The 16515-nt window shown below is 37.8% G+C and overlaps 3 protein-coding genes across 3 annotated transcripts in view; 1 reads left to right on the forward strand and 2 right to left on the reverse strand.

The window, feature by feature from the left end:
* The window catches only part of cnnm2a (cyclin and CBS domain divalent metal cation transport mediator 2a), an 18150-nt gene extending 9047 nt beyond the window's left edge, over positions 1-9103 (reverse strand). Inside the window, exon 1 of the mRNA XM_065296631.2 lies at positions 7441-9103. Coding sequence (XP_065152703.1) covers positions 7441-8899 — 1459 coding nt within the window. The 5' untranslated portion in view covers positions 8900-9103. The remainder of the gene's footprint in view (positions 1-7440) is intronic.
* Positions 9104-10474: 1371 nt separating this feature from the next.
* On the reverse strand, positions 10475-13038 carry borcs7 (BLOC-1 related complex subunit 7). The gene is made up of 5 exons (XM_065296642.2): positions 12878-13038; positions 12631-12693; positions 12469-12512; positions 11386-11406; positions 10475-11263 (listed from the first exon to the last, which is right to left on the reverse strand). The coding sequence occupies exons 1-5, from the start codon at positions 13007-13009 to the stop codon at positions 11212-11214; spliced, it is 312 nt and encodes a 103-aa protein (XP_065152714.1). The 5' UTR covers positions 13010-13038; the 3' UTR covers positions 10475-11211.
* Positions 13039-13466: 428 nt separating this feature from the next.
* cyp17a1 (cytochrome P450, family 17, subfamily A, polypeptide 1) lies at positions 13467-16414 on the forward strand. Its single transcript, XM_065296639.2, has 8 exons — positions 13467-13938; positions 14021-14159; positions 14331-14560; positions 14691-14777; positions 14885-15088; positions 15180-15349; positions 15436-15539; positions 16074-16414. The coding sequence occupies exons 1-8, from the start codon at positions 13606-13608 to the stop codon at positions 16349-16351; spliced, it is 1545 nt and encodes a 514-aa protein (XP_065152711.1). The 5' UTR covers positions 13467-13605; the 3' UTR covers positions 16352-16414.
* Positions 16415-16515: the final 101 nt, after the last annotated feature.

A 16515-nucleotide genomic window follows, 5' to 3' on the forward strand; every position in this document is an offset into this window, starting at 1 on the left:
GGGAACAACAAACTCACCAATGTCAGAGCCACGAGTATTAAAAGTTCAGGTGCTAGGAGGAGTCCATGCCGATCGCATTTTGGTCTGAGCAGGAGTTCAAGACATGCGCATTGAGTCCACATGAATGCGAGAAGGAATCTGCGCGAATTATAACCTCTCTCAAGCAAAGTAAAGCCCACAAACACTCTCATGCGAGGAAAAGCACACATGTATTGGCATGTGAAACTATGATGATAATTATAATAACTATCGCCAACTATCGTCATGAAAGCCCGCTATTAGCGATATGTCTGACGATTGTCGATGCACGATACTATCATCTAATCTATTGGCACAACCCTAAATGAAATATGATTTTGTAAGAAAAATATCGATATCATATACAAGCAGAAGACCTTAAATAACCCCTTGGATTTGTGTGGATTACCTCTCTGAAGGATGAATGCACTTTTTGGGGTTTAAAGTCAAAAGTTATTCCTTCCTTGATCCCAGTTTTCCACCATTATAAAACTTGGAAGTGCAAGGACCTTTACTAAATACCTTGTTCACACTGTCAGTCCATATTTGATTTTGGTGAATATCCGATTTGACAGACTTACTGTCCAGATTGTGTATCACAACTGTTCAGATCTGATCTGTGTGTCCTGTAGGTTCTGCCATGTTCCGGATTATCTGCACTGTTTCTATGGCAATGACGTCGCCCTGGAACGACAATCTGCTTTGACGTCTGATGTTGTAGAAACTATATTCCCCAATACATGGACTTTCCCAAACACCCATCATTTAATCATAAATGGACGGTAGACTCTAAAAATGGCTGGGTTATTTTTGACCCATAATGAGTAACTGTTGGACAGAACACATGCTGGGTTAAAAATGACCCAATGTTGGGTTATTGTTATGCAACCATGATGTCTAATAACCCAACAGTTCGGTTAAAACAACCCAGCATTGGGTCAATTTGAACCCAGTGATGGTTTCTGTCCAATATTTACCCATTATGGGTCAAAAATATCCCAGCCATTTTTAGAGTGCAACCAAAGTTTGCGCTGGGGTTGCGTTTATGTGACATGACAGCATGACGCAACCAAAAAACTACAGAAATGGATTTCTGAAATGCGATTTGAAACGGATTTCAAACCACCTCTGGATGTAGCCTGAAACAGATTTCATGCCATTTTTATCCGTTCACACGTTCTAAATGTGATTCGATTCCAATCGGATATGCACCAAAATATGGACTGACAGTGTGAACAAGGAACTCCAAATGTGTTTGTCTGAAAGGTGATGGACAAATGTATCTCAGATTGCTTGAGGGCGAGTAAATCATGGAGTAATTTTGATATTTGGATGAAGTATCGCTTAAATGCATTCTGCTTAAAATATTTTTTATTTCTGAATGGCCTGAGGGAAGAATTAAGCAGATTTGACATTAAAGTATTTGCTCAATGTATAGTTTGTGTCATTTTTGACAGAGGTGGCGTTTAGCACCTTTTGCATCTGAACTCTTCATATACAAACGGAATATTTTTTCCCCTAAATTTCCAGGGTGACCAGACATCCCAGCACTATCTTCCAATAGTACATAATTTGCAGATTATGTCTGGAAATCTATGGAATCTGTGAAAGGGATTTCTGGAAATGTGTTTAAATTAGTACTTCACTCTTACTGGTATCTGGAAGCATAACATCTCACAAAACGTCTGTGGCAGGCCTGATTATGACGCATCTAAGATTAAACCTAACATGGGTGCACTTCTAAACCCTCTATGCCCATAAATGCACTAATAACTAGAATTTCCGTTTTGTTGACTATTGGAAAAAATATGCCATGCATTCTTACTAAAGTCATCTTTTTTGGAGTGATCTAAGGGAGAGTAAGTATTTGACAATTGCAACCAAAAAAAAAAAAAGTGTTAAAAGGGCTCTTGTAGTCAGTCAGACAAACGTCTGACGCGTTTTCTTAGCAAATCTCTCATGGTTCCACATCTGCTTTCCCAGGACCTCCTCGTTAAGCCGCTTAAAAATTCTTGCCCAGCACTGTCAACCAAAACGTTAAAGAAAATTCTTTTCCTGTTTCTCAGCTAGTGATCATTTGAAAGGAATTTTCCGTAGCCAGAGCTAATATTAGATCCGAAATGAAGTTTCCATTCGACTTGGGCGATGCTCTCACCGGCATGACAGCGTAGTAATCCGTTATGTAGGGTGTCCGTGTAAACCTTTCTTTATAAATACAAGTAAACGCCAGATTAAACAGAGGATGATGTTTCCTTACAATTCCACAGGGCAGTTTTCCTTTAGTAGAGAGAGCGGAGTTAATGACTGACCGGTTTTATTTTATCCCATGCTCGGATGTTTAGGCCTGTGTCATGCCTGCTGGAATCACTAAGCACCATTACTCGCCTGAGGAAATATAGGTCTGTTTCCATTTAAAACTAGCATGTCAGACTTTTAAAACAGTGGGAAGCGAAGATTATTTTGCTAATAAAAATCTGTTTAACAGTTCAGAGTCTAAGCTGAGCTGGTTTGCTCTGCTGTGCCAGCCCACATCTCTCACCCCCTGATTTATTACATCTTAAAGGAGTTTGAAACGGCTACTACTCAACACATGGAGTAAATAAAAGACAATACACGACTTGATCGGTTCACTTCAGTTACAGTCCTATATCCAAAGCATCTAAAGAAAAAGGACCATTGTTCGGAGCTTCCAAGAAACACCCACACTGTGTCACAGCAAGTCTTCAACAGCAAATAAAAACAAACCACCATCTAATTTTGACCATTTTAAAACCTTAAATAAGTTTATACAAAAGCTTAATGTTATGTCATTATGTGCCAAATTATTTCTCGTCACTAAGTTGTAATTGACATAATAGTTGTAGTCATTGGAGACACATAGGTAATAATTCACCCACAGTTCCCAAGGCATAAGAATTATAGCCTTTGATGACTGCAGATAAGACGTTTTAATATTTAAGACACTCTACGTGAATGTTTTATTATCGATAGTGACGTCCTGAGAAAAAAAAACTCTTTCCAGAACAGCCTACATTAAACATCTGGAGTCAAGTGAACGGAACCAAGATGACTCTTGAATAAACACACGCTTTCTAGACAACACATTTCAGACACATTCGGTCCATTCCCACCTTATTTATGGAATTAGGTTTTTCCATAGATATTTTCCATAATGGAATATCCCTATAAATAGTCAGTGGGACTGTGGGTGGCACGTCTGTGATGCCTTACTGGAACATCTTACAAATGTTGCATGCACTTATCAAAGCGACAGTCCTCTTTTTTTATCTAGTGCTTTTTTTAACAATAAAATAACTGTTCCCAGGCCAGAGACTTGCAACAATCTTAATAATATTTCACCTTGCAAGAGAGACATTTCTATGCAGTTAGCTGTAAATTCAAGCTGCTCTCCCGTGTGGAACAACTATGAGTCATGGTGTCATAAACACTAAAAAAGGCCATAAACAGTTATATAAAACGCAAAAGGAAAATCAGCACCCATAATGTATAAAGTGTCCATGAAATGTGACCTCGCTTGTGAAATCCAGTCTAAAGTCTCATAAACTAATTATGAGATTAAATGTTTGATTTCAATTATTGATTTTTTAGTCTTGACCCTACTCAGTCAATATTAAACATATCAAGGTTCCATTTTCACACAAGGTTCTTTACATTATGTAGGACAATGTATTGTAGAAAGCAGTAAATCACAAAAAATGACTTTAGCTTCACAGGCAGGGTCACAATTGCCCTGTTTTTGGTTGAGATTTTCTTATTTGAATACAGAGCATCTCCTCCAGCCTGAGCCTTCATCAGGGGGGAACAACCAGGAATGTAGGGCCTACTTAAATCCTTTATATTCAAGCATAGCCATGAAGCTTAGTAAAGAGAAAGGGCCCACTCATTAAAATTCAGTTGGTTTTGGTATACAATGAATACAATAAATTTTATAAAGTTAATGTCAAGACATAAAACTTCTGGACAGACTAAATGCTTCATGAATTAATGCGTTCAGAAACTAGTCTAGACTTTAAAAACACTTTACACACCCAGAAAAAATTTCTTTTAGATATCAATCTACAATAAATGATGTGTAATCTACAGAAAGAAAGATTTGTAGTTGAATGCTATAAAATAAAAGCAAAAAAGTATTTTTTTATAAATTATGACGTTAATCGGATTCTGCTTACTTTTTTAATAAATACAGTACTGATATATTATAAAAAATTAATTAACCAAAATCTTTTATTGTTAAGCTTTACTGATAAAGCCTAGATCTGAGGTCTAACTGTGCATTTGTATGGATGTGTGTGAAAGACCAAATGCTTGGGTACTGGAAAGTATGCATTCTTCAGATATATTATTTTAAGTAGGCTATTGGTTTGACACTCAGTTACACAAACTGAAAACTTCACGAAATGCATTTATTTCATAAAATCTTAACCGTTTATCATCTTTCCAACACAATTTGTGTTTAACTCTGCCAAACTCCTTGCTTTATCAACATAAACATCAATTAACCCTGTGAATTCCTGACCCTGCTTATAGGATTACACATACCAACCTCACAAACCTCACAACATTTTGAACGCAAATACCTCTCATTCCCAGCAAGAGTCGATTTTAAAGAGCAGACAGGCCAAGACTAAAAAGCAACAATGAGCTGTTTACATGAACATGAAATGGACAAATGAAGTAGATCGGAGTAAAAAATGTCTAGCATTGTGCAATGCATCAATGCTAGACCACAACGTAAGATAAAATGAACTGTAGACATCTGCACCAAGAGGGACCTGGAATTAGCATTTGTGTAAAACACACACACAGACCATTACAATGCAGCTAAATGGCCACTTGCCCTTTGACACATCAGGTGACAACCTGCTTTCCCCATAACAGCATATCACTACTTTTGTGTTGAGTAAACGTGGTTTAAAAGGTATGCCGAGTCTCAACAAAGACAGAGAAAAAGGGCTGATGTGGGTGATATAGAGTTTTTTTATACAGGAGATGTGTGGGTGTCTAACACTGTACTACACATACCTCAATTGTTGGCCAAATCTGTTTAAGTCCATTTCCTGTTGAGGCAGAATTTGTGGAATGTTGGGCCACGGTTCTACAGTGGTCCGCTTCCCAACAGGGTGACAACCGTGTTTAAAAACAGCACTGTAGAATTTAATGTCTAATAAGGGTCATTTAATGCAGAAGGTATATGCTAATGTCAGTCTTTAAAACAACTGACCACTAGTGATGGTGACCAAATGCCCACTATCAGCTATGAGTTTAAATACGCCCAGGCGTATCAAGGTATCATTATTATTTTTTTCAAAGCAACTCATATTGCTGTTTGATATTAGAGAAAGAACCGTAAATCACAGCCATTGCTTAGAGACGTCTTGTTCTCATTGCTCAAGGCAGTGAATGAAAACTGCAAGCCAGACGGACTAGTCCGTAGCCGAGCCTGCTGAAGGAATGACGACCTATCGTAAAAACAGCCTTGTGTACTGTATGTGATGTCATAAAATAAAAGCTTGGATTATATCCAAAACTGAATTTCCTCACTACACAGCTATAGGACTAGACAGGAGTGAATATGGCCCTTTCATGAACTCTGCTCCAACAACAATGTTAAAATGTCAGCATTTAATCATTGCAAAGAACATATCATCCCATCAACAGGTGCCACTGTTAAAGTAACATTTTAACTGTTATCTTACATCAAACCAACAATAATACTATGCTGAGCCTTGAAACCTAAATACTTGCATGAACTGTAACTTTTACCAACCCCGGTCAGTGACCCCAGTATTAAAGGGACACTCCACTTTTTTTGAAAATATGCTCATTTTCCAGCTCCCCTAGAGTTAAACATTTGATTCTTACCGTTTTGGAATCCATTCAGCTGATCTCCGGGTCTGGCGCTACCACTTTTAGCATAGCTTAGCATAATCCATTGAATCTGATGAGACCATTAGCATCGCGCTCAAAAATAACCAAAGAATTTCAATATTTTTCCTATTTAAATTAAAACTTGACTCTTCTGTAGTTATATCGTGTACTAAGAGCGACAGAAAATTAAAAGTTGCGATTTTTAAAGCCGATATGGCTAGGAACTATACTCTCATTCTGGAGTAATAATCAAGGACTTTGCGCCTCGTGCAGCCATGTTACACCAGCAATGATATTATGCAGCAGCAGAAAATAGTCCCTTGTATCTTTCAATAGCAGGGGACTATTTTCGGGCACTACGTGATATCATTGCACCTCCTGCAGCCATGTTACGGCAGCAAATTCCTTGATTATTAGGCCATTGATAATAAGTTTTAACCGCCTTAGACCAGGACGTTGGTTTGTCTTTTTTAAGATTTCTACCAGCTATTTTGGGGTTAGGGTTTTTCTAAGAACATGGAGCAGTGTATTTGTCCATGTTTGTGTACAACAGGTTCCAGTTACACAGAATTAATTATTATGGAGCAAACATAAAAAAAAATTGGTCTTTGGTTATTTTTGAGCGCAGTGCTAATGGTCTAATCAGATTCAATGGATTATGCTAAGCTATGCTAAAAGTGATAACACCAGACCCGGAGATCAGCTGAATGGATTGCAAAACGGACGGTTAACCTCTAGGGAAGCTGGAAAATGAGCATTTAAAAAAAAAAAGTGGAGTGTCCCTTTAAAAAGCTAGCTTTTCTTGGTGAGAATTCATCATTAACTAAAAATCTACATTATATGACCTATAAAAGAACATGGCCCAGTTTTACAGGCAAAGCTTAAGCCTAATCCCAGAATAAAATGAATGTTTGAGCGGTCCTAAATAGACTTTACTGATGTATCTTAAAATATATCAGTGCCACTATTTTGTCTCAAAATGCACACCAGTAGTCGGAGCCGATGGTGTAGTGGGGCAGCGCTCCGACATGTGGTGCTTTCGCACTTTCGGCGACCAGAGTTCGATTCGGTCTCGTGGTCATTTGCCGATCCCATACCTTCCTGTCCTCTCCTTGATCACTTTCAAATAAAGGCAAAAAGGGCCATAAAAAATATATATATATTAAAAAAATGCACACCAGTAATGTTTTTTCTAAGGCACCTTTATAAAGCTACTTAAGTCCCAGTTAAACTAAAGCTTAATCTAAGTCCTGTTTATAAAACCAGGTCTATTAGTTATATGGTTTTTAAATTGATAAATGGTAAGAAATGTCATAGACCCCTTCAGGTCACCCAGTTGCCCTTAGCATCCTTGGTCAAAATGATTTTAGATGGCTGACAGAAATAGCTTTGTACAATGAATTTTTTTATATTGTTGATCTTTCAAAATCTCTTAAATTATAGGTGTACCTTATAACTTGGCTCATAAATACATGAAAATATCCCAGGGTTTGGTGAAACACTTTTTTTGTGAAACACTGCATTCAGTTTTACCTTTCTTAAACTCCTCAAGCATGGCATCCAGCTTTGTATCATTGAAGACAAAATGCAGAGGGTGGCTGTAGAACTTAGTGATGGTTTTCAATGGAGTGCAGTCATCTGGATCCACAAAGGCCAAGTCCTTGACAAACAACAGGTCAACAATATGACACTTCTCACCCTCATATACCGGTATACGCGTGTAGCCACTCTCCATGATCTCAGACATGGTGTTGAAGTCCAGGATGGCATCACCGGCGATCATGAAGCAGTCCCGCAGGGGTGTCATGACATCTTCTACGGTTTTAGTCCTGAGCTCCAGAGCGCCCTGGATGATGTTGAGCTCCTCCTTCACCAAATCATTATACGGATCTGTCACCCTGAGCATCTCCAAAAGTTTCTCCCTGTTGTACACCGTGCCTATCTCCTGACCCAGGACATGGTCCAGGAGTTTGCTGACAGGATAAGACGCAGGGAAAGTAAGGATCATGAAAAATTTCGTGAGGAATATTGTGTTTGCACCAACAGCAAGGCCATGCCTGGAGCAAATAGCTTGTGGCACAATTTCCCCAAATATCACAATGCCTATAGTGGACACCACTACAGCAATCAGACCTGAACCTGCGATGTCATCAAGCAGTATAGTCAAAGTGGTATTGACCAGAACATTTCCTAACAGTAATGAGCAAAGAAGGTAGTTCCCTTGGCTTCTTACTGGCTCGATCTTCTTCGCGTAATTCTTCTCTTTCTCCGTGCCGCAGTTCTGGACTATCCGGAGCTCCATGGGATCCAGGGCCATCAGTCCCAGATTCAACCCGCTGAACATCCCAGACAAACACAAGAGCATCGCAATAAAAATCACCTGAAGCCAGAAAGGCAGCAGGAACTTTTTCTCCTCCACCACAAGAACTTTCGTGTCGTGCCCGTCGTGATATACCCAGGTGCTTTCAGACCACGTGTCCTGTGCGCCAGGTAAGGCAGGTGCATTTGTGGCGATGCACAGAAAATACAGTTTACTCTTCTCAGTTTTCCTCAACGGTTTCACCTCTAATTCAATAATCCCAGACGTCTTTCTGTTAACTTCCATGTTGGGAAGGATGATGATGTCGGAGGTTCGGATGCCACATGGACGAGGGGCAAGCGCGTCACCTGGAATCTCCGCAGGTGCGCTGCTGTCGCGCGCGTGTTCCGTGAAAGCAATTTTGGACCACGTCTCGTTGTTAATGTTTTGCCCGTAGACCCTTAACCTGACGCGAGATCGCTCGCTCACGCGCAAATAACCTCTGTCCATAAAAGACACCTCGTCCGTGTCCTCGAGTCTGAGTCCGATGATGACGGTTTCATCCGGCGAGTCTTTCCCATGCGCGCAGCTTATCAAACAACCGCTGACAATTAAGAAAATAACAGTCAATGATCGAGCCCGGTTCAGCGCCGCCATATTAGAAGTGGGCACTGCGGTCCATTGCTCTGCCATGTTGACAATGGGCAGATTTTAGTGAATGAAGATGCCACAGTCAGAGGAAATTAGAGTCTGCCTTCATCCTGTCTATAGCCTGCCTGACATCAAGCGACACGGCCGGCATTACTCAGCGCGTATCGCTGCCTCTCTGCACCACGATGACACACCAGCACGCTCTATGTAAACTGCTGTTTGTACAGATGCCTCTTGACGGACTGTCATTTTGACCAATCGGATCGTGTATGCAAATTACAGCGGGACTATCGAAGACCGTATCCAATGACGACGTGTGGAATGTCGGAGAGGGACGGGCTTAACGTGCATGAAAGCGGTAGTGGGTGTTTTAAAAGACCAATCAATGGTTCAAATAGGGGCTACCTAACAGGTGGGAGTGTTCAACAACGTCCAACAGTATGTCAGCAATAAAACTACTGACCAATACATTGCATTAACGTATTGAGGATTTAAGGCTTATTTCTGGCTTATTTTGTTTTAGTTATGAAGGCTTAAATCACAACAAACCAAATGGAGTTGGAATGCACAATCAAAAAAGCTATCTCGTTTTGGAATCAAAATTATAGAAAAAAAAAACTAAACCATGGTGACTGTAATTGAACCATGTTACAATAAACATATTTTGACAAGTTTTTTTTTTTTAGTAAACGCATCGTTTTACACATGTAATTAATATGTCAAAAAAAGTGTTTTTACAAAGTTATTACACTTTTGTTATAAATAAACAAAGTTCGTAGAAACTATAAATTAATAAATATCGAGAAAAAAGAACAACGTGATTTTTAATTTCGATGGTAAAGTTGAGTTTGTAAACTCGTCTGCTTCTCTAAACATAACGCCTTCATTCATTATTATGTCAGTGCACGAAACGAAGAACTACTAGTAATGTTTTGCTGGTTTTCTTTTTGGCCTGTAGAGGGAGCCAAAGCCCAACCAAAAACTACTGACCATCATTCTTTCATTATCATTTTTTATAAAACCATTAGTTTGACATAGTAACAAATAATTTTCTGTGTACATATAGGTGCATAAATATGTAATTGCAACTATGTTTAACTCTGACAATAGTTTCACACTGGAGTCTCTAATGCAATGTTTAGAATAACCCTGAAACTGATTTTAGTAAATCTAAATTAATTAAACTAATAATCATACTGCATGTACTAAATTACCATTTTTATGTACAAACTAAACCTGCAACTATTTAAAGGATTTATTAAAATAACCCCCCCCCCCCATTCTTATCTAACAATTTCTTCTTGCTGTGAATGTTGTAATAAACCAAAAAAAAAGTAAAATATAATTTGGATGTATTAGATCATAGCACATTATTTTAAAAAGCACAATATTTTCAATCTGCTTGCATGTTGCAAGAATGGTATTATAAGAGACCTTGAACAGTGATAAGTTGAACTAAGGGAGGTACAGAACATTCTTTCCAGCTCAAGGTTTTTATTACTGACTCCCATGATCCTGAAAGTGAATTGGCAGTGCAAGACCATTTATTAACCGTTTAAACTTGACTTAAACTTGAATTGTTTTGCAAGTTGTGCATGAATAACTACGATAACTAAGTGAGTTTAAAGCTTATGCTTAAATACATACATATACTTCTTGCAAACATACAGTGAATCAAGATTTTGTAGTGGAATCCTAGAGTTACGCTCAAGGCCGGCTCTAGGACATCCATCTGCTTGCCCTTGCAAGGAAAGGAGCTGCTGATATTGCATGTGGGATAACCTTTACCACCTACCCCCATTTTGAACTTTCAAGAAAAAAAGTTTTTTCCTATTTGCCTTACTTACATACTTTTAATAAAGTTCCATTTAACTTAAACCAAAGTATTGGTATTTTTTATACAATTATAAATTACACATTTAAGTAAATATGGAACAACACCACTATTAAACAAGACATGAATAGACAAGACATTTTTTTTTGTCCTAAAAATCAAAAGCAAATGTACATACACATTCCAATCCAGCACAGAGAGACACAACATGTTTTTGTCAATGTATTATCATTACAAAAAGACAAATATGAAAACAGAAAAAAATTTCCCTCCAGAAAAGCCTTCACTTGAAGGTCTTGCAGACATTTTACAAGGGCCACCCAGCAGCAAAATATAGAGCAAAGGGGAATACTGGCATGTGGATATTTTAACAGAGCAATCTGCTATACAGTATAAATAATCATTTGCAGTCTTAAAAAGTTAGTGCTATTTAATGTTTGATCAGTCAATGAGAGAAACATAAAAAAATGGAAACTATGTCCATGGTGTGATCATAGAAGAGTTTAGGATCACAGTCCCATTATTTCATTAAATGTCTCAGCTGGTCCTGCAGGTTTTTTGAGTGTTCCACACTGTGAAGAAGAAAAAGAGAGAAACAATAAAGAGTTGTTCTGATTCTGAATTCCAAATGTGTATAAACACAATATCACATAAATCATGTCTTCACTGAAATTATGTAAACATTATGACTTACTTCTTTTGAATAGCCTCTTGCCTAAATTTAAAAGGAAAATAATAAAATTCAGTGTTATTATTATTTACAACTTAAGGGTCCACTATAATGTGTCTACACCTGCTAATTCCCTGTTGGCCATTTCCATCACACATGTAAACCACCAATCACAAATGTTAAGATATTATGAATAGTTCCTTCACATTTTAAAATAATGATACAGTCATCAAACTTTGAATTATCAAATTATTATTAAGACCTTATGTAAACAGTATTGAAGGAATTCCCATAAAAATGCACTTGCAATTTCCTTCACTATTATTTTCTATACATTTTTTAACTATTATATAATATTATTTTTACTAATAGTCCTTCTGTATACCTCAGTGGTAAAACACTACATTAGCAGTGCAAAAGGTCAGGGGTTCAAACCTTGTAAACACACATAATGATAAAAATGTATAACTTGTAATGCACTCAAGTCGCTTAAAGTGTCTGCCATATGTATAAATGGAAATAATTTTAATTAAATAATATTACTATACTACTTTGCAAATAACAAAGAAATTAATTTGATTTGTCAGTTTAAATTACAGTAAACATTAAACGGGACATTTCACAAGACTTTTTAAGATGTCAAATAAATCTTTGGTGTCCCCAGAGTGCGTATGTGAAGTTTAAGCTCATATTTATTTTAACATGTTAAATTTGCCACTTTGTAGATGTGAGCAAAAATTTGCCGTTTTTGGGTGTGTGTCCTTTTAAATGCAAATGAGCTGATCTTTGCACTACATGGCAGTGTCGTGGTTGGATAGTGCTGATTAAGGGGCGGTATTACCCCCTTCTGACATCACAGGGGGAGCAAAATTTCAATGGCTTATTTTTTCACATGCTAGCAGAGCTTGGTTTACCAAAACTAAGTTACTGGGTTGATCTTTTTCACATTTCCTAGGTTGATAGAATCACTGGGGACCCAATTATAGCACTTAAACATGGAAAAAGTCAGATTTTCATGATATGTCCCCTTTAATGTGTATCCAAGTTTACACAATACACAACTTTACTGATGTTGTGTACTAGACGTTGATACAGTTAAATACTTACTGATATTGCAAGTGAGTCGTTATGATAGACATTTTCCGTAGACTCTGCAAGTATAAAAACACTTTAAGATATTACATTTATTTGTCTTTTATATAATGCAAATATAATGCATGTTAGTAAGAGGAAAACAATACAATAAGTTAAAATACATCAGTCACTTACATCTTCAGAGTGCAGAATGGCATCCTCTTGAATTACCATGTTTCTCGCTGCCTGGCTGAGTAACTGTAGAAATTAGAAATTGTAATACTTTATATAAAAATTACTGAATTCAAATTAGATCTCACTATCTTAAGATCCGATAAAGATCGGCACCTGGGTGTATTACTAGAAATAACAACTAGCAAGGCTGCTATTTCACCCTTGCATTCAGGATAATAGCGTATTAAATAATGTGTTGGATATTTACTTCTTGGCTGCGAGATCCTTTTAACACTTGGCGGGTTAGAGCAATCACATCTCCACTACAAGAACTGACTTTATCAGACAATAAACCCTTAACAGATTGACCGAAACGAGGTTGTGTTTCGGAGGAAGCCATCACTGTTTACTACGGATACTCGCGAGAGACAAATTAAAAGCGTGAGCATGAGTGGTTGACCTTGAAAAACAAATTAAAAGCACAGGACAGAGGAATGTAAAACTACTGTTTTTAGCAAATGCACAAAAGAAAGCATGCAGTTTTGGTGGTTTTTTTATTTATGAATTCATTTTAATCCATTCCACTGATTTTTTTTTTTTTTGGTGTTTTATCTTAAATATTAGTAACACATCTTAATATTTTATGTATACAGGTTACTTAAAAAAAAGGCTTGTTGTAAATTTTTGATTATTTTTATGTTCTTTTATTTTATGAAACCCATCAAAGTGAGTACATTATATCTTAAAAGAAAGAAAGCAGAAGAAAAGAAAGATACATTAAAAACAAATTGCTCACACATATTTATGCATGTTTAAATGTGGGCCACCAATTAGGAGCTTTGTTGAAAAACGCACTGATGACACTTAGTTAAAGCCAAACTATTTCAGGGTCAAGGAGCTGGCATTGAAGAAATCACATAAAATCTCCCGCTGACTTGCTCATACAGCTCATACTGTTTGTTAAGCTGGTGGACACTTGCTTGAATGTAGCTGACAATGTCAGATCAACACATCATGCCATGGGTCATTTGTTCATGTCTGTTTTCTGCAGTAACTTTGGCAGTGCTGTATCTAAAAAGAAAAATGAATGGATTTCTGCCGGGCAACAGATTTGCTCCAAGCCTCCCCTCACTGCCTATCATTGGGAGTATTCTTAGTCTCAGGAGTGACGTTGCTCCACACATCCACTTTCAGCAGCTTCAGAAGAAATATGGAAATCTTTATTCCCTCATGATGGGTTCCCACAAAGTTCTTATTGTGAACAACCATCATCATGCAAAAGAGGTCCTGATCAAAAAAGGAAAAATATTTTCAGGAAGGCCAAGAACTGTAAGTAAACTGTATGGCTTATTTCAATTACATTACAAAGTACTTTGTAGGCTAAATTAAACTTTGCATGATTTTCTTTAAGGTTACAACAGACTTGTTAACTCGAGGTGGAAAAGACATTGCATTTGCCGACTACAGTTCCACATGGAAGTTCCATCGGAAGATGGTGCATGGGGCTCTCTGCATGTTTGGCGAGGGATCGGTTTCCATTGAGAAGATAAGTGAGTATTACTGTTCCTAAAAGAAAACACCATCTGCCAACATTGATATGCTGCTTATCCACATATACCTTGAAAATCTGGGATTTACAAACTAATTTCAACCTGAAAATTTCTCTTTACTGAAATTATGCTTATCTTCAATTCCACCTTATTGTTGTTTTCCAATTACAGTTTGCAGAGAGGCGAGCTCCATGTGTCAAGTTCTGACTAATACTCAGAACAGTGCAGTGGATCTGGCACCAGAGCTGACACGTGCCGTCACAAATGTGGTTTGTGCCCTGTGTTTCAGCTCCTCATATAAACGTGGGGATGCTGACTTTGAGTCTATGCTCCAGTACAGCCAGGGAATCGTAGATACGGTTGCTAAAGACAGCTTGGTGGATATTTTCCCATGGCTGCAGGTAGGCTTTTACTTTATTTAAAATGTGTCTTGGGAAACATTCGAATTATGACTTTTCATATTTGTTATTTACAAAAATACATGTTGTCTTAAGAATATTCAAAAGAATAACAATTTATATTTTCCCCAAGATATTCCCTAATAAAGACCTCAGCATCTTAAGACAATGTGTTTCCATCAGAGACAAACTGCTTAAAAGAAAATACGAGGAGCACAAGGTAAATCTCAAAATGTATTTGAACAAAATGCACATTTGTAAGTAAAAAATGAAATGCAAGTAATGCATCAACAATTCCTTCTCAAAGACCTTTGTCTCCCTCTACAGTTGAATTACAGTGATAACATCCAACGCGACCTGATGGATGCGCTGTTGAGGGCCAAGCGCAGTTCTGAGAATAACAACACGCATGATGTTAGTTTGACTGAAGATCACATTCTAATGACAGTGGGGGACATTTTTGGGGCAGGGGTGGAAACCACTTCCACTGTCCTGAAATGGTCAATAGCATACCTAGTCCATAATCCACAGGTAAATAAAATTGCTTCCACTTGACCGCATTTAAAAAATAAACAGCTTATTTTTTTTTAAACTTTAATGTTATTGAAACATTAAACATCAGGTGCAAAAAAAGATTCAGAAGGAGCTAGACGCAAAGATTGGTAAAGACAGACACCCTCAGCTCGGTGACAGAGGAAATTTGCCTTATCTCGAGGCCACTATAAGAGAAGTGCTAAGAATCCGACCCGTTTCCCCGCTCCTGATCCCTCACGTGACACTTCAGGACTCCAGGTAGTGGACCTCACGGTAATCTCGCAGTTACTGAACGAGACGTACCGAACGGCGAACAGTAATGGCATGATTCCTTCTCTTTACAGTGTGGGAGAGTATACTGTGCAGAAAGGGACACGAGTCATTATTAACCTGTGGTCTATTCACCATGACGAGAAAGAGTGGAAAAATCCGGAGCTGTTCGACCCTGGTAAGATAAGAATCTTCATCGTTAAAATCATTAGCGCTGCGCAGATCGATAGTTGACATCACAGAATCGCGAGAGCGAGTCGAAAGCGTTACTATGATGTCATTACCCTCAAGGGCGCCGCCATATTAGAAAGGGCAAATTGTGCTTTAATACAAAAGTAAACAGGAGAGCAGCGTATTTTTTATTTTATTAAAGCCACAGTAACGATTACATTTATCTACTTAATGGATAACCATCAACGTGGAGCACAAAAACATTTAGTCTCCAGTTACTTTTCGATACTTTTGTAGACATAATATAATGAACTTGAATATTTTTGTATATATACCAAATATTTTTTTCAAACCCCTTGAGAATTGTATACGTTTTTGTTTTATTAATCCTGAAAACACGCAGCTCTCTGTTTACTTAGGTTTTAGTCTTGACCTCCTCAATATGGCAGTGCTGTATCACTCTACGCAGCATCTATGTATGCATGTATGTTGGATGAATAATGAAAAAGATGCTAACAAAAGGCTTTTTCTAATCTTATAGAAAGATTTTTGAATGAGCAGGGCGATGGTTTGCGCTGTCCCTCAGCAAGCTACCTGCCTTTCGGCGCTGGAGTGCGCGTTTGTCTGGGCGAAGCTCTGGCAAAGATGGAGCTCTTTCTCTTCTTGGCATGGATTTTGCAGAGGTTTAGTCTGGAGATGCCCACTAGCCAGCCTCTGCCTGATCTCCAGGGCAAGTTTGGTGTGGTTCTTCAACCCATAAAATTCAAGGTCATTGCTAAACTTAGAAAGGACTGGGAAAATCTTCCTCAGATGTGCTAAGTAAATTTGATCTGTGTATTTTCTACTCCTGTTTTTATTCCTGATACATTTGTAAATATTTTTTTATTACGCCTGCGGTCAAAAGAAAATAAATCTGCTGTATCACAAATTAAACCCATGTAGAATGAATTTCTTGGGACGAATGTGACTTCAACATAATAAAA

The sequence above is a fragment of the Paramisgurnus dabryanus genome, chromosome 20, assembly GCF_030506205.2.
Source record: "Paramisgurnus dabryanus chromosome 20, PD_genome_1.1, whole genome shotgun sequence".
NCBI classification, from domain to species: Eukaryota; Metazoa; Chordata; class Actinopteri; order Cypriniformes; family Cobitidae; genus Paramisgurnus; species Paramisgurnus dabryanus.

Excerpts from the sequence above, each read along its gene's own strand:
- cyp17a1 (XM_065296639.2), top strand. The coding sequence starts at position 13,606 with ATGTCAGATCAACACATCATGCCATGGGTCATTTGTTCATGTCTGTTT. Across the intron at positions 14,561-14,690 it reads ATATTTTCCCATGGCTGCAG|ATATTCCCTAATAAAGACCT; the intron begins GTAGGCTTTTAC and ends ATTTTCCCCAAG. Across the intron at positions 15,350-15,435 it reads GTGACACTTCAGGACTCCAG|TGTGGGAGAGTATACTGTGC; the intron begins GTAGTGGACCTC and ends TTCTCTTTACAG.
- borcs7 (XM_065296642.2), bottom strand. The coding sequence starts at position 13,009 with ATGGCTTCCTCCGAAACACAACCTCGTTTCGGTCAATCTGTTAAGGGT. Across the intron at positions 12,694-12,877 it reads AAGGATCTCGCAGCCAAGAA|TTACTCAGCCAGGCAGCGAG; the intron begins GTAAATATCCAA and ends TAATTTCTACAG. Across the intron at positions 12,513-12,630 it reads CCATTCTGCACTCTGAAGAT|AGTCTACGGAAAATGTCTAT; the intron begins GTAAGTGACTGA and ends TTATACTTGCAG.